The following is a 24,713-nucleotide window of genomic DNA, read 5'->3' on the forward strand; positions in this document are numbered from 1 at the left end:
CAAATGTGTCAATCAGGAAAAATGACAGCAAGTTCCATCAAAAATTCACTAGAGGGGCACCGGGGTGGCTCAGTCGGTTAAGCATCCCACTCCTGGTTTCAAATCAGGTCATGATCTCACAGTTCGTGAGTTCAAGCCCCCCAACATTGGGCTCCTCTCTGACAGCACTGAACCTGCCTGAGATTCTCTATCACTCTTTCTCTGCCCCTCCCCCACTCGCCTGCTCTCTCAAAATAAATAAACTTCAAAAAAATTTTTAAACAATAAAAAATAAAGTAAAATAAAAATTCTCAATAACTATCTAACTCCAGAGACTTACTTAATTTGAGAAAAGGATACTTCATTATTCTTTGCTTCTTTCCTGTTTTGAAAGAAACAAAGACCCATTAGACCAAGAAAGGGTAATTCTGTGTTTTTTCCCCTTCAACGTATCTACAAAAGGACTTTTCCCCGGGCATTAGTTCACATATGGCACTAAATCCCATTCACTAATACTAAGCTTCATGGTCTAAGCAGCAAACACTGATTACAAATCTGTGAAGTAACTCTCTTTCATACCATCCAAAAGTATGGAAGAATCTTGCTCGGGCAACTTTTAGGAATATCTTTGGGTAAAAATACATTAGCAGCTGACCCTTTGGTAAAGCCAGACCCATTTTTTCATGCTGTTTCTTGAGAAAGGCCTTTCTGATGAGTTAATGAAATAAATCAGAAAATATAGCCACTGTAGATATGGAGGCGGGGCATCTGGCATTCTCCTGCATTGCTGGCCAAACCCCATACTGGTGTTAAAAAATAATAATAATAAAATAAAAAAATAAAAATAACCCTCTGGAGGGCACCCTGGCAGTACGTATCAAAACTGAAAACATGCATCACACCCACTGTCCCAGCAACTGCCCACCTTGGAATTTGGCCTAAGGAAATAATCAGGAATGTGCTCAAAGATTACTGTGGCAAAAACAAAAAACCAAAGAACAAACCTGAAAACATCAGGAAAATTGGTTGAATAATTTCTGTACAATTAAATACTCCACAGCCACTTAAAATGAAGATTTAAAGCTGTCCACAATGTCTTAAATAATAACGCCGACTAGAAAATAATACACATAATAGGATTCCACTTGTGTGTGAGTTTCACTATCCTATCAACATTCAGAGTCGTTTTGGGCTGTGATTATGAATCATCCAGTGTCTTTGCTCTTCTGTATTTGTTTTTTTGGGGGACCACAAGCATGTATAACTTTTATTTTAACAAGAAACAATAAAGCTGCTTTGACCCCTCCCTCAGAAAACTTTTTTTTACTCTGCCTGTCAGCCCTACAGGGCAAGATGGCGGCAGAGGGACCGGGCAGAGTTACATCAAGGAACTCTGAGCCACAATGAAATTCTCCAACTGGCAGCAGTTGACAACCAGGAATGAATCCCAGCTGATACGCAGGCTTCAACGGCCACACGGTCAGCCAGGAGACTGAGCAATGAAGTGCAAACACCAAGTTCAAGTTCATTTCCACGCTTCCCACACTCAGCTTGTGCCTCCTTGCAAGGTGGCTTTCAAGACCTTCCTCCTAGAGCCCCGGTGAGGATGAGATTTGACAGAAGACACAAATCCAGGTGCAGAGTGAGCTAGCAAAACAGAGCTGTGATTTTTTTTTTACTATTTAACTACCTTGAAGGGTGAAGTTGTATAGACAACAATAGTAGCATACAGGGTCCAAGGCACTGTTGAAGCCTTGTATTTATTTTACGCTCCCCCGTGTCACAAGTTAGGTCCCGTTCTTATCCCTACATCACAGACTATGTGGACATTACAGCAAAGCTCCCTAACCGCTAGTCAGTCAGAGCATGTGTTCAAACTTAGCTAACTCTCGAATGAAATCTCTTGGGGCTCCCGGGCAACTCGGTCGGTTAGGCGTCCGACTCTTGGGTTCGGCTCAGGTTATGATCTCACGGTTCGTGAGTTCAAGCCCCGCATCGGGCTCCGCACTGACAGCATGGAGCCTGCCTGGGATTCTTTCTCTGCCCTTCCTCCACTCTCTCTGGCTCTCAAAATAAATAAACTTAAAAAAATTTTTTCTAATGAAATCTCTTAACACCTCAACACTGACTTGTGGACCAGAGGGCACTCTTCGAAAGGAGCACTGCACTCTGCAGCGTTTGCCCCGACCTGATGCCATAGGGGCTGAGACGAAGTGCAACTGGCCAGATAGTGAAGAGCCTGGGTGACGGGGACATGAGAACTCATGACACGAGTCCTTCCAACTGTGAGAATGTCTGAAATTTTCCAGAGTAAAAATCTCCTTTAAAAACTAGGGTATTATCGGGGCGCCTGGGTGGCTCAGTCAGTTAAGCATCCGACTTTGGCTCAGGTCATGATCTCGCAGTCTGTGGGTTCGAGCCCCACATCAGGCTCTGTGCTGATAGCTTAGAGCCTGGAGCCTGCTTCAGATTCTGGGTCTCCCTCTCTCTTCATGCTCTGTCTCTCTCTCTCTCTTCCTCTCAAAAATAAAAATAAAACATAGAAAAAAAGTTTTTAATTTAAAAAATAAAAAGTAGGGTATTATCGGGGTGCCTAGGTGGCTCAAAGTCTGTTAAGCATCCAACTTCAGCTCAGTTCATGATCTCACGGTCATGAGTTCCAGCCCCACTTCGGGCTCTGTGCTGACAGCTCAGAGCCTGGAGCCTGCTTTAGATTCTGTGTCTCCCTCTCTCTGCCCCTCCCCCGTTCGTGCTCGGTCTCTCTCTCTCTCCTCTCTCAAAAATAAAAAAACATTAAAAAAAAAAAAAAGTAGGGTATTATCATTAACATGAGCAACAGTCACCTTTTCTTCCTCCAGAAGATGAAGCCTCCCACAGCCACAATTACCAGCGCACCAAAGATACACCCAAAAACTGCTCCACAGATGACACCTGAGAAAAGTCCAAATGGAAAGCACTTCAGAAGATGTTCACGAACAAACAACCAACCCAGGGTCCTCAAACCAGAGTGTGAGTGTGTGTGTGTGTGTGTGTGTGTGTGTGTGTGTGTGTGTTAAACGCCTTTGGACATAGAGTTAGCCTGGGCATTTGGGATCCGGGTTCCCTATCCCCAGTCCACCATAACAGGCTGGTCTTGAGAAAGTCAGTGCTCCTCTCTTCTGAGTATCCTCAACTGCAAACTTAAAGAACTGGGCCATCTGCGATTTTCAAGTTGTTCTTACCGCTGATGCCTTTCTTCACATGAAATTGCATGCAGCAGCCCAATATATAAAATAGAAAACCAGGGGTGTCTGGGTGGCTCAGTCGGTTGAGCGGCCGACTTCGGCTCAGGTTATGATCTCACGGTCCGTGAGTTCGAGCCCCGCGTCGGCTCTGTGCTGACAGCTCAGAGCCTGGAGCCTGTTTCAGATTCTGTGTCTCCCTCTCTCTGACCCTCCCCCGTTCATGCTCTGTCTCTCTCTGTCTCAAAAATTAATAAACGTTAAAAAAAATTTTATAAAAATAAAATAAAATAAAATAAAATAAAATAAAATAAAATAAAAAAGAAAACCAGGGGGTGCCTGGGTGGCTCAGTCGGTTGAACATCTGACTTCGGCTCAGCTCAGGATCTCGCGGTTCATGAACCCCGCATCGGACCCTTTGCTGTCAGCACAGAGCCTGCTTAAGATCCTCTGTCCCCGCTCCTGACCCTTCCCCCGTTTGTGCTCTCTCTCTCTCAAAAATAAACATTTGGGGCGCCTGGGTGGCTCGGTCAGTTAAGCGTCCGCTTCGGCTCAGGTCATGATCTTGCGGTTCAAGCCCCATGTCGGCTTCTGTGCTAACCGCTCAGAGCCTGGATTTCGCTTTGAATTCTGTGCCTCCCTCTCTCTCTGTTCTTCCCCCACTCACACTCTGCCTCACTGTCTCTCTCTCTCAAAAATAAATAAAGAATAAAATAAATTTTTTTAACAATAAATAAATAAACCATTTAAAAAATAAATAAAATAGAAAGCCAGGCAGAAACGCTCTCGTGGAGGTCGGGTGGCAGCAGACAGGATCTCCGGACTGGCTCGTTTGGTGGAGTGACCAGTGTTTAAAGACTACGAGCCAAGGGGCACCTGCGTGGCTCAGTTGGTTAAGCGTCTGACTTTGACTCAGGTCACGATCTCGCGGTCCGTGAGTTCGAGCCCCGCATTGGGCTCTGGGCTGATGGCTCGGAGCCTGGAGACCACTTCCGATTCTGTGTCTCCCTCGCTCTCTGCCCCTCCCCCATTCATGCTCTGTCTCTCTGTCTCAAAAATAAATAAACGGTAAAAAAAAAATTTTAAATAAATAAATAAAATAAAATAAAATAAAGACTACAAGCCAAAATGTTCCACATGGTTCCCGCCACCTCTGACGTTGTGAGACTAACACCCACGTGTGAGCGGAAATACCGACAGCTCTGTACTCATGGGACATAACACCCTTTTGTTTATTGGGGAAGGCTGCAGGGACTCCCTGCACTTTGCTTCTGGGGCTTCTTTCCCAAAGCCAACAACTATCGAGTACAAAAGCCAGACCAACTAACAAACCAGTTAGTCACGTTGTCTCTGGCCTGAAGGCAGAGTATGTACCCCGCTTGGGTCCTTGAAGCTCCTAAATGATTCTGTATGACAAAACACGGCTCTGCTTGACAAGGAGTCTGAGGCAAGACTGTCAGGCCTTCCTCTGAGCCACTGTGTAACTTTGGGCAAGTCACTGCCCCTCTCTGGGCCTTAACAGCCTCATTTCTAAAAGAGGAACGGGACAAGACGATTTCTGTGGCTCCTCCCAACCCTCACATTCGAAGGCTCTATGTACCGAAAGTGAAATTGTATGCCTGGCACATGGTCACACAAATAACCACACTGACAACAAAGGCCTACGCAGTGTTTGCAGAGTGGAAGTGTAGCTGGCACTCGGAGAAGGGAGAGTGTGGGGTGGGGGCTCATGGGGACCTCAGTAGAGGGAACAGACATGGGTCCTGGTGACATCTCAACTTCTAGGAGGAGAGCCCAGCCCTCTCAGGCGGCCAAGACCTGCTTCCTGGAGCCACGTGACTGAGAATTGATGGAAGACACAAATCCAGGCTTCCTGTGGACACCAGAAGCAAAAACCCACTGAAATGTTAACAGCACCGCTGTTCTTTCTCTACCTGGATCCTGGGGCAAGAAAACAGCATCTGAATAGTGACTGAAGGACACATAGCTCTCGGGCCCATCTATGAGTCCGTCATTGTGAGGGTTAAAGGTGATGTTGGTGAAGCCGGCCACACAAGCCCTGTAGGATGACAAGAAGGAAAGAGGCTGCTGAGACACGGCCACCACCCCAGGCACGCAGGGCTTTGCGCTCGGGAGGCTCAGCCCCAAAGGGCAAGAACCGCCAGGCATTACCGATAGGAGCCCAGGGGTTCCAGCTTGCCGTTGTAATAGCCGTGCGTGGTCGACTCGTTCCCAACGTCAACTTCGTATTTCAAGACTTCAGACAAGTCCTGAGAACGTCTCTTTTCTTCTGTTGTTATGAGGTATGTCACGTAAGTATTTGAGGCCCCCTTTTTGAAATCTTCATATGTATATCTCAAAACATCTGCAGATGGGCGAACAGCTAAGAAAGACACACAGAAGGAAAGTCCTGAGAAAGGGATTCCAGACAAAGGTTTACATCTCGCCCACGTCTACATAATGAGATTGACACTGGGTGATACCGATGACAATGATGACAGAGCACAAGGGTGCTCTCGGTCCAGGCTTTACCTCTGTTGAGTTCTAACTGTTTGACTTACATAATCTCTCTGCACTAAATGATAGCAACTAACAAGAGTCTCATCACATACGTTGACTAGTCCCATCTTACACATGGGAAAATGAAGGCCGGGAAAGCTAGCAGGACCTGGGCCCAAGGCCACACCGCCCACACAGTGGGGTTGATTTCTAACCCAGACCATCAACTTGGAGCGTGTGGTCCCATCCACCACAGGCTGGCACTGGTCATTGTGGTCACTAGGAAATACTGCCTCCTTCATTCAGCGAAGGTATAAGCTTGGATGTTGCTGAAAACCTTTCCAACACAATGACTTGAAACAGACCCCAAACAAAAAGCCAGAGAGACAGAGATCTCAGCATTAGTTGTTGAAACTCTGCCGTGCGTTTATGACACCAGCAAAGTCCTTGTCTTTCAGGATCCCCACTCCCCTTGATCTCTACGTCCTTGAGGAGGTGAGGACAGTTATCATGGGCTGAGAGAACGGACAGAGGTGGCCCTGCGTGATTCATATTTAAAGAATCAACAAAAACAACAGAACTGGGTCCTGAAAGCCCAGCCTTGTGCAAAGCACCCACACACAGCTAACAAAGACACCCTCTAGTCGTGCCCTCCTTCCCACCAAAGAACGTAAAGGAGCCCTGTCAGGAAAGGGGGCTTGGGGGCCTCCTCCACTCTCAGCTGTGAGGACGGCTCTTTGCAAGTTCCCACCACAAATGCAAATCACTTTCTGTTTTCCTTCAAGAGATAGCCACCCTTTGAGTATGGTGGGGGGGGGGGGTATGTGAGTGTGTGGGTGAGCGAGGGAAAGAGAGAGAGTTGCTTAAGACTAATATTCTGCCACCTCGAGGACCCTGTGTTGTAAAAGAGAAGAAAAACCTAGATCAGAGGTCAGCAAGGTAGGATCCACAGGCCAAACCCAGCCAGCCACCCCTTCCGGAAGACAACATTTTATGGGAACAGCCGCACTCATTCTTCACACATCTTCCGCGGCGGCTCTTGTGCCACAACAGCAGAGTCAGGTGGCTCCAACAGAGACTGCATGGCCTGCAAAGCTTAAACTCTTTGCAATCCAGCTTTTTACAGAAGGTCTGTCAGTCCTGACCTAGACCGTCGGGCAAATAGCTCACCCACCCGCTTCTCAGTGCCAAAGCGTGGGCTACAGTGTAAAAACAGACACGTATTTGTAGCTCTAATGTACCTCAGTGGGCACAGGAATGGCACCCAGTCATGACACAGCTCACTGGCTGTTTAACCCGTAACTGACCCCTCCTTACCGTCCCCAGTGGTGAGAATGAGCGCATAAGCTTTGATGGGTCCGTGGCTGGCTTCAAACCCACTGAACTCAACCTTTACCGAATTGTGACTGATGGATGTAATATTCGGGGATCCGTCTGGAGAAGGGGGATCTGAAACAGAACGAAACAAAGCATGATCACCCACCATTTAAAATCAAAGAAGAGGGGTGCCTGGGTGGGTCAGTTGGTTAAGCATCTGACTTCGGCTCAGGTCATGAACTCGTGGTTCATGGGTTCGAGCCCCGCATCGGGCTCTGTGCTGACAGCCTGGAGCCTGCTTCGGATTCTGTGTCTCCCTCTCTCTCTGCCCCTCCCCTGTTCGTGCTCATTCTCGATCTCTCTCTATCTCTCTCTCTCTCTCTCTCAAAATAAGAAATATATAAAAAAAAAAAGAAAAAGAACAAAATGATTAAGGAGGCATTTGCTACCATGCCCTCAAGTCCTGCCCTTGCTGTGGGAGTGGTGTGCTGGGCTCATCCAGAGCAAGGGGCAGGGAAGGGCAGTGGAAGGCAGAGCTGGCAGATCCCCCAGCTCACAATGGCACCTCCAGCGTGCCCCGCCACATGCCTGGAGAAAGCTCCCAGCAAACTTGCTAGTTGAAAACAACCTCTCTCTCCTATGTTTCCCCAGCCCCTTCTGACCCAGAGGAGGCAGGTGCCGTACCTGAAAAGCAGGGCAGGAGGAGAGCGACAGATAAAAGGCCTGTGTGGCTGGAACTCAAGGAGGGAGCTGTCCGCAGCACCTGCCCACTGCGTGGACACAGCGCCAGATGGCTTGGTCGCTGAGGACCATGATGGAACAGAACAGATACCCAGAGGGAAGCAAAGCTGCAATGGAGAGAAGGCACTTTCTCCTGAGACCTGGCTGTGTTCCTGTTCCACATCCTTCACACTGAAGTCCTCATTTTTGCCTGAGTTGGTTTAAAATGCCAACCAGAGAAACCCGACCGACCCTCTTCCTAGAAACCAGAAAAGCACACACAGGAACGTCCCACGTGTGACCCTCATGATGATGTGCCTCCCCTTTCTGAACTGAGCTTGTGAGGTCACCCTCCAGATGAACACAAAAGAAGAAAATGCTGAATTAAAGATGATCCTTCTACACACACACACACACACACACACACACACACACACACCATACACACATGCACTCTACCTAAATTTGTCTCCCACGTACAGTTTGAGTGTTTTCATTAGTGTGTCAAGATTCCAGGAGGCTGAGAAAGCTGAACAAAAACACCACCGCGAGACTCCCACACGTGCACTGGCCAGCACGGCAGCCGCCAGCCACCCGGAACAGTTGAGTTCCGAAAATATGACCAGCCCAAACTCGGATGAGCCACACACATGAAACACGGACTGGACATCAAAGACTTAGCACGAAAAAAGAATGCAAAGTATCTCATCAGTAATCGACTTCACACAGATCACACAAATTACTTCACCCAGTGAAACGATAATGTTTTCAACATAGTTCAATAAAATGTGATTGAAATCAATGCCAGCTGTTCCTTCTTACCTTTTTTAACGCAGCTCCTAAAAAAGGTTAAATTCTGCAGGAGACTCACATTTTCTACCGGGCCGTGCAGCTCCGAACCAGGCCTCGGCAACCACTCAAGTAACTGACAGCAGTGACCGCTTGGAGGCGCCGTTCCCAGGTCTAATCGTCAACCGCCTGGCCAGACTTCCTAACACAAGCTCCCAGGATTCCCCCCAGCGCTCTGCCTTTGAGCTGCCCAGAGAGGACTAGACTGTGGGTGGCAGGCTAACTCATCTACCTGCAAGACTGGAAACACTTTCCCTCTCTCTGCTTATCTGAATCCTATGCTCCAGGGGCCCCGTCTGCCTTACTCACCGGTGTCCCTTAACCCCAGGCACACACGGTGCAACTAACAAATATTGCTTAAAAGACCATCACTTCAATTCCCCCAGATTTACCCATCCCACCAACGCTTCCTACCTCTCCTGGGGAAATTGCAGCTCCGCTCTTCCAGTAAATAAAAGACGTGTTAAATTTGTATATGAAAATTCATCTGAGGAAAGGGAGAGCTACAGAATAAAAAGTAAGAGAATCCCTGGACTAAGTAAGTGGTCATTATCCAACCCTACCATACTGTTCAGGTTCAGAAACTACTTCTGACAAGTTCCTTCTCTTCACCAGGCACTGAGCGTAGCCCTAGAGATACCAAATCAGATGTGGCTGATGTTCCTCAGCAGCTCAAGAGATGATGTGATAAAAGAGAACTACAAAAAGGTTCATTATTTCCATTATGTTCTAGAGTGCTGCAGAAACCCAAAGGAGTGTGACCCAGGGCCACCCTCTACAGTGTGGACTACACAACTCCAAGGAGCCCCGTGCACACTGTAGTCCATATGAATGGTATCCCGTGGAATTGTGTGCTGCACAACCTGAGCAGCCACACATGGCCGCTGTCAAGTGGCCTTCCATACAAATTACCTCATCTAATTTGTTTAACAGTCTTGAAAGCTAGTCTTACTTCCCCTTTTTATAACGAAGAAAAACAAGGCTCATAGGGGTTACGCAGCTTCTCTGAGATCGCACAGCTAGTACAAGGCAGAACTTAGAATCAAACCCAGGTTGGCCTGTCTAAATCCAACACTCTGTCCACAGAACCCCTCCACCACTTTTCAAGTCAGTGTCCCTGTAATAAGAGGCCTTTTTCTCTTACTATGTCAACCACGAATTCTTTGGAAATTGTCCAGAAACATTCTGATACCCTAAAGGAAACACATCCAGGGGTTGAAAAGCACAAAGCAAAACCAACCCGCCAGGCTGATCTAAGACATAACATTGGCAAAGACATGGTGAGCAAGACAGATAAAAACGAAGCAAAGATATAAGAAGCAACTTTCTTCCAAAGAAGAACGATGAGCCTGAAAAGTCTGACTAGGGGGAATCCCCTGTGCAGTGAGTGACCCCCCCACTCTCCAAAACAGCCAGAGAGCTTATCAATATGGATTCCAGGGAAATAAGAATCTTGACCGAATATATGATAATAGTGAATAAAAGTACTGTTCAATTTTTCAGTGCGATGGTAATGGCAATATGGTTATGTCTGAAAGAAAGGGGAAAGGAGCCCCTATCTTGGAGAAATACTTCTTAAAGTATTTATAAATAAAATTATAGAATGATGAGGACTGGTTTCAAAGTAATCCAATCAGGGAGGAGGGGGGTATAAATGAAAGAAGACTGGTCAAACTCCGACAAATATTTAACTGGGCGATGATGGCTATGTGGGTTTCTTTATGCTTGCCTCTACTTCTGTGTACATTTGAATATTTCTATGAAAATGCTTTTCTCATGTAATATAATAAAGGAACTCACTACCTAAAAGAAAATGTGGCAGCGAATTATTCTGTAAAGCAAAGGAAACTTTCGGGATTAAAAATGAGTCTCTCTTACCCTGCTCTTCAAGACTTGATTTCTACAGATTTGGGTTAACGGTCTATGCCAGCAGAAACAAATATTTTAGGGGCGCCTGGGTGGCTCAGTCAGTGAAGTGCCCGACTCTTGGTTTCAACTCAGGTCACGATCTCATGGTTTCGTGGGTTCGAGCCCTATGTCTGGCTCTGTACTGGTGGGGCGGAGCCTACTTAGGATTCTCTCTCTCCCCCTCTCTGCTTGCCCCTCCCCCTCTCATTCTGTCTCTGTCTCTCAAAATAAATAAATAAAGTTAAAAATATATATATTTTAGCAGAAATTTCAAAAGAAATACGGATTTCTAGGCCACACGTGTAGACCCGCTGGGTCAGCGTTCTCCAGGGGTGGACCACAAAGCCCACCTGTGATGCCAGTGAGGCAGGTGTTTTGGGTGGGAGGTGCCGTCTTGTTACAGGACAAGGCAGTGATGCTGATGTTGTAGGAGGTAGAAAAATTCAAATATGTGACATTCGTCCAGTACTCTGTGCCGTTCTCCGAGGAGCAGCTCTCCAGGTCTGTCACATTTTTCCAAGCCCCTCTGCTGATCTCCAGCCCGAAGCCTGTGTTGGTGCCGGGAGGGCAGACCCACTTGAGAATCAAGGTTGGCTCTTTGGGGACCACCTCGCAGCGGAAGGAGGCTACTGGTGCAGGATCTGCAAGGGAAGCACAGCACATCATCAGAGTCCGGGACGGGTGCCTTTGCAAACGCCGGCACTTAGAGGGCAGTCGAATCCCGGCTCATCTGTGATGAGGAGACAGCCGTGCAGAATGGTAGAGGACGCAGAGGCTGACGTTGAACCAGGCATTACTGAACTGTGTGACCCTGGGCCGGTTACCCAACCGAGCCTCAGCAGCAGGACTGTATGAGGATTCTGTGAAAGTGGCTGTCAATCACCACCCTGGAAGAGAACGGGGCTCTGCGAGAGCTAGCGATATCATAACAGCATGGAGGCAGCAACTCCTTCATTCTGGGGCCCTCCTGACAATCCTTCTGGAAGAGGTAGGGTTAATACTGCCCCACTCTGCTGATGAATCAACTGAGGCTTTGAGAGGTTGCGTAAGTTGCTGAAGATGACCTGGTTGCTAGGCAACAAAGCCAAAACTGGACCCTGGGTTTCCTGAATCCAAGTCCAGGGCATTTTGTATACACACAACATGTGGAATAATCAATAGTAAATGGGATCAGTTTCTTCATCTTTCAAATGGTGTGTTGTCTGTCTCTACCTGTCTGAGGACCAGTAGAGTTTTGTTGACGGCCGACCCTAAACTGCTGTAAATAGAGAGCTCTGTACTAAGGTGCTGGGGGCAGAATACTATCACTGCTTCAGTGCTACAGTATTTTAAGGCAGGAAAAGCATTAATGAACCACCCATTAACAGCTCCCACATGCTCCGCCAGAGGCCTGGGAAAGTAACCCGCCCAACGCACCGCTACCCCCACAGCCCCTGTTCCAGCCACCCCCAAGCATAAATGCTCGTATGTATTTTTCTCTTGCTCTAGACTGCAATAATTACAGCGAGGGTAAGTCTCGGCAGCAGAAGCCACCCAAATCCCAAAGATCAGCTTCTAGACCAGGTGGACGGGGCCCGAGGAGCAGGGGTGACTCGGAGCTACAGGGATTTCTTTAGCAGCTCCACCTGAAAGGTCAGAGGTCATCAAAGTGCCAGCTCCTACGCTACCAGGGAGGCTGATCCGATGACAGCCCTCGGCTTCCAAATCGGCCTGAACACACCTGAGCAGCTTGGTCTAAGCAAGGAAAGAGGTAGGTACAAAGAGGGGGAAGAATAAGGTGGTGCACGGGCGCCGGGGTGACAAAGGTGCCCCCATCAGACCCGTGAGCCCAAGTACTCACAGCCATCTGTAGAACACTCCCTGGGTTGCTCTCTGAAAGCTCCTTAGGTTAAACACAGGGCTACCTTTCTCTTTATAGCACTTTTTACACTGAGTGATAAGGACTGAGAAAGGCAAAAAGGCTGAGCATCCATTTTAACAATATCCTTTTCAATCTTCTTCAGTGGGAAAGCCAAATCATGAACCACAAGCCTGAATGGCATCCCTCTCCTAGCCCGTCACCTCCCGGGGCCGCACCACCTACCCATCACCCTCTTGCTCCCATTGGTCCACTCCTGCCATCCTGGCCTCCTGCTCTTCCTTCAACACAGCAGGCATACTCCAGCCTCAGGGCCTTTGCACTGGCCTTTCCTCTGCCTATGATGCTCTACACCCTGACAGCCATCTGGCCGGCTCCTTCACTTCCTTCAGGTCTCTGCTCAACAGTCACTTTTTCACTGAGGCCTTCCCAGGGCATCCTACATAAACATCTCCTCTCCCCCTTCTCTGTTCTTTTCCCTCTCCCTAGCAGTAATCATCATCTAATGACTTATTATCTGTCTGTCTTCTCCACCAGAATCGAAGTTCCAGGAAGGCAGAGACGGGGGTGTCACTTAACAGCGCCTGGCGTATAGTAAGTGTTGCATAAATATCTGCTGGATGAATAAATGAGGAGGACAAGACAGCCCTACTAAGCTAATGGGGTTTCTGGGAGAGTCCAGGGTCTGTTACCACACACGACCCGAAACCTAATAAACTAAAGCCTGCAGAGGACCTACCTGCAAGGTCAGCACCACACAGGAAAGAGTGCAGGAGGCACCTGAGGCTACTCACCTGTACAGAATGACTGCCTGCCAGATGCCAGTGGCGTGGTGACATTTCCCACTTGGGTGAAGATCTCCACTGTGTATGACGAGCCAGGTATTAACTCAGTGACGGTAGCATAGGTGACGCCAATGTCTGTGACTAGTCGTGTTGCTTGGCTGAAATTTCCATCCTTCCCAATATAAAGGTAGTAGGTATACCTGGGAGAAGCTTCATCAAAGTTCTGCCAATTTAAGGTTGCTTCCGTGGTACTGGTATTTACTTCAATGTTGGCTACATTGCTGGGCCCTTAGTTTAAAAAAAAAAAAAAAAAAGGCACAGATAAGCCTTGAATTCCAGGACTATTTTATTTACTGCATCTAAAAATAGCCTGGCTCCTGGGTGCCTGGGTGGCTCAGTCGGTTAAGTGTTCGACTTTGGCTCAGGTCAGGATATCACGGTTCGTGGGTTCGAGCCCCATGTCGGGCTCTGTGCTGACAACTTGGAGCCTGGACCCTGCTTCAGATTCTGTGTCTCCCTCTCTCTCTGCCCCTCCCCCACTTGTGCTTGCTCTCTCTCTCTCTCTCTCTCTCTCTCTCTCAAATAAACAATAAAAAAAATTTTTTTTAACAATTAAAAATAGCCTGGCTCCTTTGAGGAAAGAATAAATAAAGCTAACATTTGCTGACTCAAAATACACAAGGCTTCCCAAAAAGACATTCAGAAAATAATTATACAGATTAAATCTCAAAAGAATTCATTTTCCAGGCTTCTTTTTTAAGTTTATCTGAAATATATTTTCCAGATATAATTTCCTATCTGTTTTGGAAATCTGATTAATGAAAGAGAAAATATATGCGAAAAAGATAACACAAACTACCATCTATCTGTACCATATAGTTAGATCAAACATTAGCAAGACGCCTTCCTTACTACTCTGCAAGCAAAGCTCCCCATTTGAGCAGTATCTTCTAATGTCACCAAGACAAGGTGACTCTCCTCTAGTCCGTATTCCCAAGGAATGAATGGAATAATTATGTTGTCCATGTTTATCGGATCTTTCTGCTTCTAAGGACAATTCCTTAGAAGCTCAGCACCAATGCCCCAAGAGAACACCAGAACCTTTGCGGAGGCCAATGTTTTCAGCTTAAGCAGCTTCAGATTCTACCTGGAGACCCGAGACACAATGGCCACTTACCTCACCGTGTAACCAATGCTTGCTTCCCACCCCCCAGGAGAATCAGAAAGAACACCACTTACCCGGGTGTCCTTAAGAGACTTACATGTGTACTGTGCCGTGGAGCTGGGCTCCCCCTGGATGTGGTTCACCTCTGGAAAGATCGTGATGTTATATAAGGTGCCTGGAACCAAACCCCTGAGAGTGATCTCTTTGCGAGAAGTGTTTATCTTGTCAGAGCCGCGCTCGGACTGTATAACTAGGTGGTAGGTGTATTCGGAAGCATTGTCCGTACTCTGCCACTCCAACTCCATCGTGGTTGGGGTGACGTTGAACACGCGGATGTCAAAGACGGCACTGGGATCTGGTGGGAGGAAAGGAGGTACAAAGGAAGTGCCAAGGACCATCTTAACACCCAGCTTTATTGCAAAGTGTCCAGAGAACTTGCTCTTTTGCCAGCAAAGTCTCAGACGAGTTCACAGAGGGCAAACTCCAAAGCAAGCGAGAAACACGCACACTCCTGTCTTTCGAGAATTTTGGCTCTTCCGTGACACAGATGAGCAAGCTTACCAATCTGTCCTGTGGGTTCTCTGGTCTTTCGCTTTTGTCATAAAAACGCCCCCTTTGGGGGTCTTCTGGGGTAGAGGTCTTATTCAGATTCCTGATCTGAGTGCCGATGACCAGATGGGTTCAGTTGGTGAAAATGCATCAGACTATGCACTTACGACGTGTGTGTTTTCAATATGTATATTACAGCTCAAGAAATAGTTGGTGTGTGTGGGGGTGTGTATGTGTGTGTGGGTGGGTGGGCGTGTGTGTGGATGTGTGTGTGTTTAATCTAACTCCCTGAAAAGAAAACGTTTTCCTGTAACACAGGCATATACCAAAAAGAAAAACTGAAATGGACAGCTGACGTTTGCTAGGTTGAAAGTATTCGAGGCCAGGGTGGAGAAGGGAAAACACACGTACACACAGACCCCAACCACCCTCCCAGCTGGGGTCAGAAGAGAACTCTCCCACAGGGGTACTCGGGGTACCCTGCTCCCCCGCATCTCACCTCTACACACCGAACCAGCTGTAATGTGCATGCACAGATCAAGGCCCAGAAATAACCATATAAGCTACTACTTTTCTGCCCTTGCTTTCAAAACATTTCTCTTTACCTGGGAACCCAAGTCACCTCTCGTGAGAGGAACTGAGTGAGGGGACAAAGGAGGGAAATATTTTCACTGTAAAACCCTGTGTGTGTGTGTGTGTGTGTGTGTGTGTGTGCACGCGCGTGTGTGTTTTACATGCATGTACCACACGCATGTACTCTCTTCCAAAAAAAAAATTTTTTTTAAGTGGCTCCTCTGTAAAGGTAGGGAGCTTTGAGAGTCTTCTTTCCCTACCACCAGATTCCTGATGTCACAGGGATTCCACAGACAAAAGACCATAAAAGGACGCCATTATCTGGGTGGCTCAGTCAGTTGAGCATCCAAATCTTGATTTTAGTTCAGGTCGTGACCTCAGGGTCCAAGGGTTCAAGCCCCGCGTCAGGCTCCATGCTCGCCACATGGAGCCTGCTTGAGATTCTCTACCCCTCCCACATGCATTCTCTCTCTCTCTCTTTCTCTCTCTCCCTCTCAAAATAAACTTCAAAAAAAGAAAAAAGTACATCATTATCTATAAACATAAAAAAAAAATAGAAATAACCTAAATATTCCATAAAAAGAGAAGGGCTCTATAAACTGTGATCTGGCTACATAATGAAACATCCTGCAGCCACTAAAAACATAAAGACCATACATACTATGGGAGGGAGGCTACAATATACACTGAGTTAAAAAAAAAATAGTTGAAATACAAAATACAATTATTTGTATAATAATTACAACGATGTAAACAAAACCTATGACTGTGGACACAGATGTGAAAGGAATTCAGCGGGGTTAGAAGGCAGAGTTCTTCTTGTTTCCCTTCCTTTCTATGGTGGTAAAATATCCATATCTATAATTTTACCCATTTGTAAATGTACAACTCAGAGGCATTAAACACATCCACAATTTTGTGACACTATCATCACTATCTATACCCAAAATATTTCATCACCCCCAACACAGATTCTGTTCCACTTAAGCAGCAACTCCCCACACTTCCCTCCCTGATAGCCTCTGTTCTCCTTTGGTCGCTATGAACTTGCCTATTCCAAGAACCTCAGGTAAGTAGAATCATACAATATTTGTCCTTCTGTGTCTAGCTTCTTTCACGTAGCATAATGCTTTGAGGTTCATCCATGCAGTGGGTATCAGAATTTCATTCATTTTTATGGCTGAATAATATTCTATTGTGTGGATATGCCACGTCTTGTCTATCCACTGCTCTCTGGACACTTGACTGCTTCTACTCTTGGCTGATGTAAATCGTGCTACCATGAACACTGGTATACAGATAACTGATCGAGTCTCTGCTTTCAATCCTTTGGGAAATATAAATATCATACAAATACATATACATACATATACACATATAAACATATGTATACAAACATACACACACACACACACATAGAATTGGAACTGCTGAATCATATAGCATTTGTTTCCCTTCCTCAAAATTGCCTTTAATGCTGTTATACTGACTTTAATAATAATGGAAGTTGTTCAACCATAGAATGATAATCCCCGAAGAGATTAGTGCCTTATCACAACTCTTCATGATTCCCATTCAATGGGACTCAATTAGAGGTTACAGTACAAGAGATGTAACTTCTCCTCAACGAATAGGCCTAAATTGCTTTGCAGCTGACCATCAGTCCATACTCTGCTTGAGACCTCATTCTTCAAAGCCAGAGGTCAGTTCACTCCTTTGTCACTCTGGGCCCAGTTATAAAGCTCACAGAACTCCCATTTCCTGCTCTGGAAAACAGAGATGCTAACAGTGCCTACCTCGTGAAGTTATGACAAAAATTTTTAAATAAAAGATGAGAGCCCAGCACTTTGTAGACCCCCAATATATTAAGCTATTATCACATTAAGTTCTGGGCATTGGCAAGTCACACAATATCAAGTGTCCCCCACCACGGTAATCCTCATGGTAGCAACATTCTCAAAAGAAAAACAGAAATATACGTTGACGTTAAGACGCCATCGCAACAGTCTAATCTAAAATTCAGACTTGAGGGGCGCCTGGGTGGCTCAGTCAGCAAAGCATCTGACTTCGGCTCAAGTCATGACCTCAGAGTTCATGGGTTCAAGCCCCGCGTCAAGCTCTGTGCTGACAGCTCAGAGCCTGGAGCCTGCTTCAGATTCTGTGTCTCCCTCTCTTTCTGCCCTTCCACCACTCATGCTCTGTCTCTCTCAAAGATAAATAAACATTAAAAACATTTTTTAATAAAAAAATAAAATTCAGACTTGAAATGGAATTACTGCATTTCATCTAAGGAATGTACTTTAGCAGTCCGTTATTTTGGAAACAAACCTTGCAAGGAACTATCAATGCCTTCACCCAACCAACCGAGTTGAAGAAACCTACACAAGGAGAATCTCAAAAGCCCAAATGATTTCATGTGTGCCTAAAGGAATTAGGCCTCATTTTTTTATTCTTCCCTTCTATATAAAAGATTAATTCTCTTGCAATCAAAGCTCAAGGAATAGTGTATGTTTTCCAAGCTTTCCCAAAAAACGTGTTTCAAATTTTAAAAACAACAGTAATGAACATTAAATTGTTTTGATGAAATAATTTTATCAAGATCACTTAGCCTCAAAGAATAATGCTGTTTATGAAAGACTGTATATAATCTACAATCTACTTTTCCAACAATAGGGGAGTACTTGAATAATTTACAATACATCCATATCATTGGTTCTTAAACTTTTGAATCTCAGGACCCCTTTACCTCCTTAAGAGAGAATTTTTATTTATGTAGGCTATATTTATATTTACTGTATTAGAAATAAAAAACGAAGGGGCGTCTGGGTGGCTCAGTTGGTTAAGCTTCCGACTTGGGCTCAGGTCATGATCTCATGGTTCATGAGTTGGAGCCCCACATCTAGCTCAGAGCCTAGAGCCTACTTCGGATTCTGTGTCTCCAACCATCTCTGCCCCTCCCCTGCTCATGCTTGCTCGCTCGCTCGCTCTCTCTCTCTCTCTCTCTCTCAAAAGTAAATAAACACCAAAAAAATTTTTTAAAGAAATAAAAAATGAAGAGTTTTTAAAACATAAGAATACACAAGCATACATTCCATTAGCCATCAGAGTGACGATGTCATCCCTTGTCATATAGCATCTGGAAAGCTCCATTATACACTCATCATGAGAGAATAAGATTAAAAAAGCCAAATAACACTTTAGAAGCAGTATGATAATAATAATAACAACTCATCAACTCCTTGAAAGAATCTAGGGGACTCTCAGAGATCCCTGGATCACACTTTGGGTAACAATGATCTAGCCCACAAGTCAACTAAGTTTTCCTTTAAGGGACACAGAATAAATATTTTACATATTGTGGGCCATATATTTTCTATTGCAACTGCTCATTTCTAGCACAAAAGCAGTTATAGATAGTATATAAACACATAAGCATGGTTGTGTTCTAATAAAACTTTATTTATGAAAACAGGCAATGGCCAGATGTGGCCCATAGGCCATTATTATCTGTTGACCAGATTTAGACAATGGAATGCCAGGAAGATATTAAAATTATCCTGTAGAAATATTTATACTGGCAGGGAAGAACGCTCATAATAAGCTGATATGTGGTAAGAAGCAGATTATAAAACCACATGAATAGGATGACTTCAATGTTTGTAAAAGAAAAAATATATAGGGGTGCCTGAGTGGCTCAGTCAGTTAAGCATCTGACTCTTGATTTCGGCTCAGGTCATTATCTCATGATTCATGTGATGGAACCCCACAACTTCTCTCTCCCTCTGCCCCTTCCCCACTCTAAATAAATAAATAAATAAATAAATAAATAAATAAATAAATAAAATATAGGCACATATTTAAAATTAGAAAAGTTATCATTGATTATCTCATACATCAAAAATATGCCAAAAGTTACCAGTGATTATTTCTGGTTGATAGTTTACTATGTGATTTTCTTTTGCTTGTCTATGGATTTTACATAATGAATATGCATTACTGTCATTATAAATGTTTTTAAGATTTTCATTAGATAATTAAAAGCAGTATTTGGAAAACCTGGCATTATAAATTATACTGATTTCCTTTAAGAAACACCACTGTTTTACAGAAAACACAGCCTATTTGCTTACCAGTTCTATTGTAAACTGTCTGGGACTCCCCTTCAGTCCCATTTGGTCCTTGTGGAAATATTTCAAAACGATACTTGGTTCCAGGGTATAAGCCACCAATGACAATACTTTGGTTTTGGGTGGCTGTTTCCAGCGGAGATTTTCCAGCTCCTTCCTCTGTGGTAAATATCTTGAAGAAATCTGCGTCATTGCTGCTCCAAGCTAAGCCAATTTCCCTTGTGCTGACACTCGTCACTCGAAAGTCGGAAACTGGACGGGGGGCTGTGGGAAGAGAGTAAACAACTAGATTTAGAGCCTGGTTCTACAGAAGATAGGGTGACTGAACCTCACAAAATATTTACACTGAGATTATATGCACACTTGGGACATCCGACCTTTCTCTCTTCTTTGTATTATCACCTACAATGCCCTTAGCAACTGGTATTTTTGGCTACTGAGAAAACAGTTGGCTACAAGAGCATAGAAACTGCATGCTTAGGTTGTACAAAGTCATTCACTGGAAATGAGAGGAGGGGTGAACCCACGTGGGCACGAGCTAACACTCTGGGGTAGGACCTTGGCTGCTGCTGGCTACTTTATCTCAAATATATTATTAGGCCTCCCAGAACCTCTGTTTAGAAACATGCAGTAGAGGCTGCTGTTGACCCCTAAAACCCATTCCTTACCTGGCTTTTCCCTTAGTCATACAACCCCAGATTTTTAGCTGTGTACCTGGCTGTCGGAAGTAAAGACTATATTTCCCAGCCTCCTTTGCTGCTAGATTAGCCATGTGGCTGAGCTCTGGTCAATAGGATGTGAGCAGAAGTACCGTATGACTTTTAGGAAGTATCATGAACGCATGGAGCACTACCTTCTGCCCTTCCTCCTCCTTGTAGCTGGAATGTAGATGCAATACCCAGAGCTCAGGCCGCCTAGCTCCAGAACGAGTACGGTGGCTGTGGTGGCACCTATGGCTTCCTGATCCCCGGATTACAGCTCAGAACATATATTTCTGGAGCCAACACCTACAGTGGGGGTTGCAGACTGTGACAAAACTGCACCCCTTAGTGTGGGAGCCATTCCTGGGTCCCAGCCTAAAGCCTGCTCCCCCAGCTGTTAAGAGTTGAATCGTGTCCCCTCAAAATTCATATGTTGGAGCTCTAACACCCAGTACCTCAGAAGGTGGTATATTTGGAGACAGGGCCTTTAAAGAGGTGATTACGGTAAAACAAGGTCATTAGAGTAGGTCCTAATCCAGTATATGACTGGTGTCCTGGTAAGAAGAGGAGATTAGGACACAGTCATGCACAGACCAAAGGACAACCACGCGAAGACACGGGGAGAAGACAGCCACCTTCCAGCCAAGGAGAGAGGCCTCAGAGGAACCCAACCGTTCATCACCTTGATCTCAAACTTCTTGCCTCCAGAACTGTGAGAAAATAAATTTCTGTTGTTTAAGCTCTGCAGTCTGTGGTACTTATAACAGCCGCCCTGGCAAAATAACACACCAGCCCTCCCAATAACTCTGCAAACCCTCGGCTCCCAGGATCGAGTTCCTTTGGGCTGAAAAAAGCTCGTAAAAAGCTTCTGTTTCCTGCCACGGAGCCCTGGCTAACACTCCTCCATCCCGTCCTGCCTAGCACTGGTGCTGCTTCTACAAGGACAAAGAAACAAACTCCTGTTTTGTTTACGCCGTGCATACTTGGGAAGTTTTTTTGTTACTCACAGCCAAACCTAATTTGAACTAATAAAGGGACTGAAGAGTAAAAGTGTAGAAGGTGAGGAAGGGAAACCAGATTCCACTTACCCCAAAGAGCCAGTCCAGAAGACATTTGTAAAGGTGCCTAAGGTGCGCTTCCTAGCAAACAACAGACACCCAAGTGAAGCATTCTGTGAAACGAGCCCTGGGTCCAGAGCCAGGCATCCCTGGGACCCACGTCTCTGCTCTGCCACTTTGCGCCCTTGGGCAAATCATTCGGCTGGGTGGGGCTGCAGCCTCCTTATTTGTCAAACAGGGATCCTAATACCTACCATGGAGGCCATCGCAATACCCATAAAGCGCCTGGTAAGGTACGATACTGATACTGTTATACTATGTACTACTGGTATACCATTATTGCTTTACTTTAATTCTCGGACCTTCTTTGGAACAGAAAGCATCTTTTTTTAATGTTTATTTTTGAGAGACAGAGAGAGAGAGAGAGAGAGAGAGAGAGAGTGAGCGCGCGCAAGTGGGGGAGGGGCAGAGAGACAGGAAGGCAGAGAATCCAAAGCAGGCTCCAGGCTCGGCACAAACCCCAGTGCAGGGCTCGAACCCACGAACTGTGAGATCATGACCTGAGCCGAAGTCAGACACTTAACTGACCGAGCCACCCGGGTACCCTGGAACAGGAAGCTTTTTATTTGCTGCCTGTCATCTTCTCTTTAAAGCACAGGTAAGCAAAGAAAGGGTGAGATACATCTGTGCCCTGCTTCATTATAATGTCAGTATCCAAAAGACAGAGGGACGTGAATAACCAGGTTCTTTCTGTCTCTGTGCATCATTTTGCCTCTACCATGCTAGAATGAATGGTCATTACAAGCACAGGCTGGAGTCAGCCCAGCTGTTGAATCCTACCTCTGCTACGTGTGTAACACCTCCCTACAGCACCTCTCTCAGCCACGGCTCCCTGATTCATAAAATAAGGCTAATTCCAACCATGTCACAGGTCTGTGAACACTACATAAGACAGTGCAAGGAGGGGCTCCTGGGCGGCTCAGAAGGTTCAGGGACCAACTCTTGATTTAGGCTCAGGTCATGATCTCATGGTTCATGGGATCAAGCCCTACATTGGGCTCTGCGCTGACAGCGTGGAGCCTGTTTGGGATTCTTTCTCCCCCCTCTTTCTGTTCTTCCTGCGCTCACATGCTCGCTTTCTCTCTCTCTCTCTCTCTCTCTCTCTCTCTCTCTCACACACACACACACACACACAAAATAAAATTTAGAAGTGTAAAAAAGTAAAATAAAAAGAAGACAGTGCCAGAAAAGCATGTACACCATGTTCAGCACGTGGGGTGGGTCAGTCAACGATCATCGTTACAACGGCGCACATCCGGAAGGAGGTTAGAGTCCCTGTGGGCTCACACACTGAGCTGTGTTTTCCTCGAGGCTAGGGACAAAGCTTTGTCTCGTACCTGGGCCTGGCACAGAGCAGGCAGGTGAGAGAGGTCAGCAAAACAATGAGTGAACTCACGGGTGTACACTTGGAGAAAACCCGGCACGCCCTCGGAACTGTTGCCAAGGAAAGGATGCACCGTGATGTTGTACAAGGTACTCGAGTTGAGCGAAGTAATGACGACCTGAGTCTCATTGACATGGAGGATGAAGGAATCCGTCTCCCCAGTGACTTGTATCTTGTAGGTATAGACAGAGGACGACTCGTTATCATTGATTTTCCAGGTCAGGGTCATGTTTGTTGCGTTGATGTCCACAACTTCAACGTCAAACACTTGACTGGCGACTGTGAAGACAGAAGAGGCGTTAACAGTAACCAGAATGGCCAAGCCAGAGAGAGAGACAGAGACAAATCATCATCAGGGCCTGTCATCCATTATAAGAAAGATTCTCAGCAATCATGCCTTCCTCTCCTACACATTTTCACCACAACATACATCAATGTATGGGGGTCCCAGCAAGTGTCAGACATCATCTTCAGTGAAGAGACAACCTGGCCAATTGCAACTGCATAGCTACCGCTTTGTTCTTCTTGTGAGTTTACTCTTAGAGATATGACAGGCTCTTCAAACAACAACATGGACTCTACTCATGCCCTGCCCAGGTCCTGGGGTGATCCAGAAACACTCTCAAGCATATATGCTTCCAGAATGAACTATACAGGACCCATTAAAGATCACACACTTTAGCGCAAGGCAGGTCCGGGTTCCAAGGTTAGTTCTGCATTAATGGCCAGGTAGTTCTGAGGAAAATCATGTGAGCTCAGTCTCCTCATCTGCAAAATGGGGGTAATATTCCTAACCTCGAGAAAAGATAACACAGAGCTCTAATAATCTGCCACTGGCCCATCCTACCCTCTCAATCCATGCTGTCCGTCCCCTGCTGCTCTGTGCCCTGGAAGGCTGACCCCTACATGCTGCATCACTGTGGCTGGCAGGAAGGAGGGGCCCTACCAGAGGCCCTGGGACTGGGTTCCACCTGCAAGCAATGTGAGCAGGCGACCTGGAAGCAGAGGAGTAAGCAGTGAAGTGTTTCTCCCACAGGCCTCTGCTCGGGCTACCTGTTCTGACAAGGCTGCCTCTTCCACTGCCCCAGCCCCCACCAAGTTCCAGAAGCACCCCTTCTTCCCCTTGCTCATCAGCCTTAGAGGTGACTTCCTACCATGACTAATCTCAGGTGTCTCAACGTGCTCTGATGATTTCCTTAACGCCATCCCACCTAACGAGATGCTTGAAAAATGCTTTGTGTGAGACATGTATTGTGTGCATGTATATACATCTAGATATGCACATATACACACACACATGCCACACAGAGAGGGTTAAAGTTACTATGATTATTACTTATCAAGTGCTGGGACAGTTCACACAAACCAGGCCATGTGTATCCATATATCTGAGAGCCTAAGATGCAATCACTATTTTTTTTAATGTTTATTTATTTTTGAGAGAGAGAGAGAGAGAGAGAGAGAGAGACAGCGTGAGCAGGGGAGGGGTAGAGAGAGAGGGAGACACAGAAACTGAAGCAAGCTCCAGGCTCCAAGCTGTCAGCACAGAACCCGATGCAGGACTCGAACTCAGGAACCACAAGATCATGACCTGAGCCAAAGTCAGATGCTTAACCGACTGAGCCACCCAGGTGCCCCTGCAATCACTATTTAATTCTGTTCAGACAGCTTTAAAAGCAGGGAACCCGAGGCCCACACTAACCCAGAAGACCCCTTTTAGCAAGTCAGGCAAAGGGCTCATCCTCTGGATGGAGCCAGCCCTGGGGTACATTGCTCAGCGAGGGGCCCATTCACCCTCTTGCACAAGCATCTTGTGTGTAGGACGGCCCCACCGCTGTCAAAGGCACCCCTGGAGGGCCCCTTCTTCCTCCTCCTCCTGCCCCACCCTCTAGACACCGAGCCCTCCCACCTGCCAACCTGCTGGGTCACTGAGGGTCCCCAGAAGCCAAGCGGCCTTTCC

General features: G+C 46.2%; 1 protein-coding gene across 1 annotated transcript in view; it reads right to left on the reverse strand.

Moving 5' to 3' along the window:
• Positions 1–24,713, reverse strand: part of PTPRJ (protein tyrosine phosphatase receptor type J) — a 169,593-nt gene that overhangs the window by 21,487 nt on the left and 123,393 nt on the right. The window contains exons 6-15 of the mRNA XM_027072680.2: positions 22,766–23,032; positions 19,554–19,814; positions 14,399–14,656; positions 13,146–13,424; positions 10,844–11,134; positions 7,017–7,148; positions 5,373–5,583; positions 5,135–5,259; positions 2,823–2,910; positions 320–361 (exon numbers count right to left, since the gene is read on the reverse strand). Of these exons, the coding sequence (XP_026928481.2) occupies positions 320–361; positions 2,823–2,910; positions 5,135–5,259; positions 5,373–5,583; positions 7,017–7,148; positions 10,844–11,134; positions 13,146–13,424; positions 14,399–14,656; positions 19,554–19,814; positions 22,766–23,032 (1,954 nt within the window). The remainder of the gene's footprint in view (positions 1–319; positions 362–2,822; positions 2,911–5,134; positions 5,260–5,372; positions 5,584–7,016; positions 7,149–10,843; positions 11,135–13,145; positions 13,425–14,398; positions 14,657–19,553; positions 19,815–22,765; positions 23,033–24,713) is intronic.

This window comes from Acinonyx jubatus, chromosome D1 (assembly GCF_027475565.1).
Source record: "Acinonyx jubatus isolate Ajub_Pintada_27869175 chromosome D1, VMU_Ajub_asm_v1.0, whole genome shotgun sequence".
Classification (NCBI taxonomy): Eukaryota; Metazoa; Chordata; class Mammalia; order Carnivora; family Felidae; genus Acinonyx; species Acinonyx jubatus.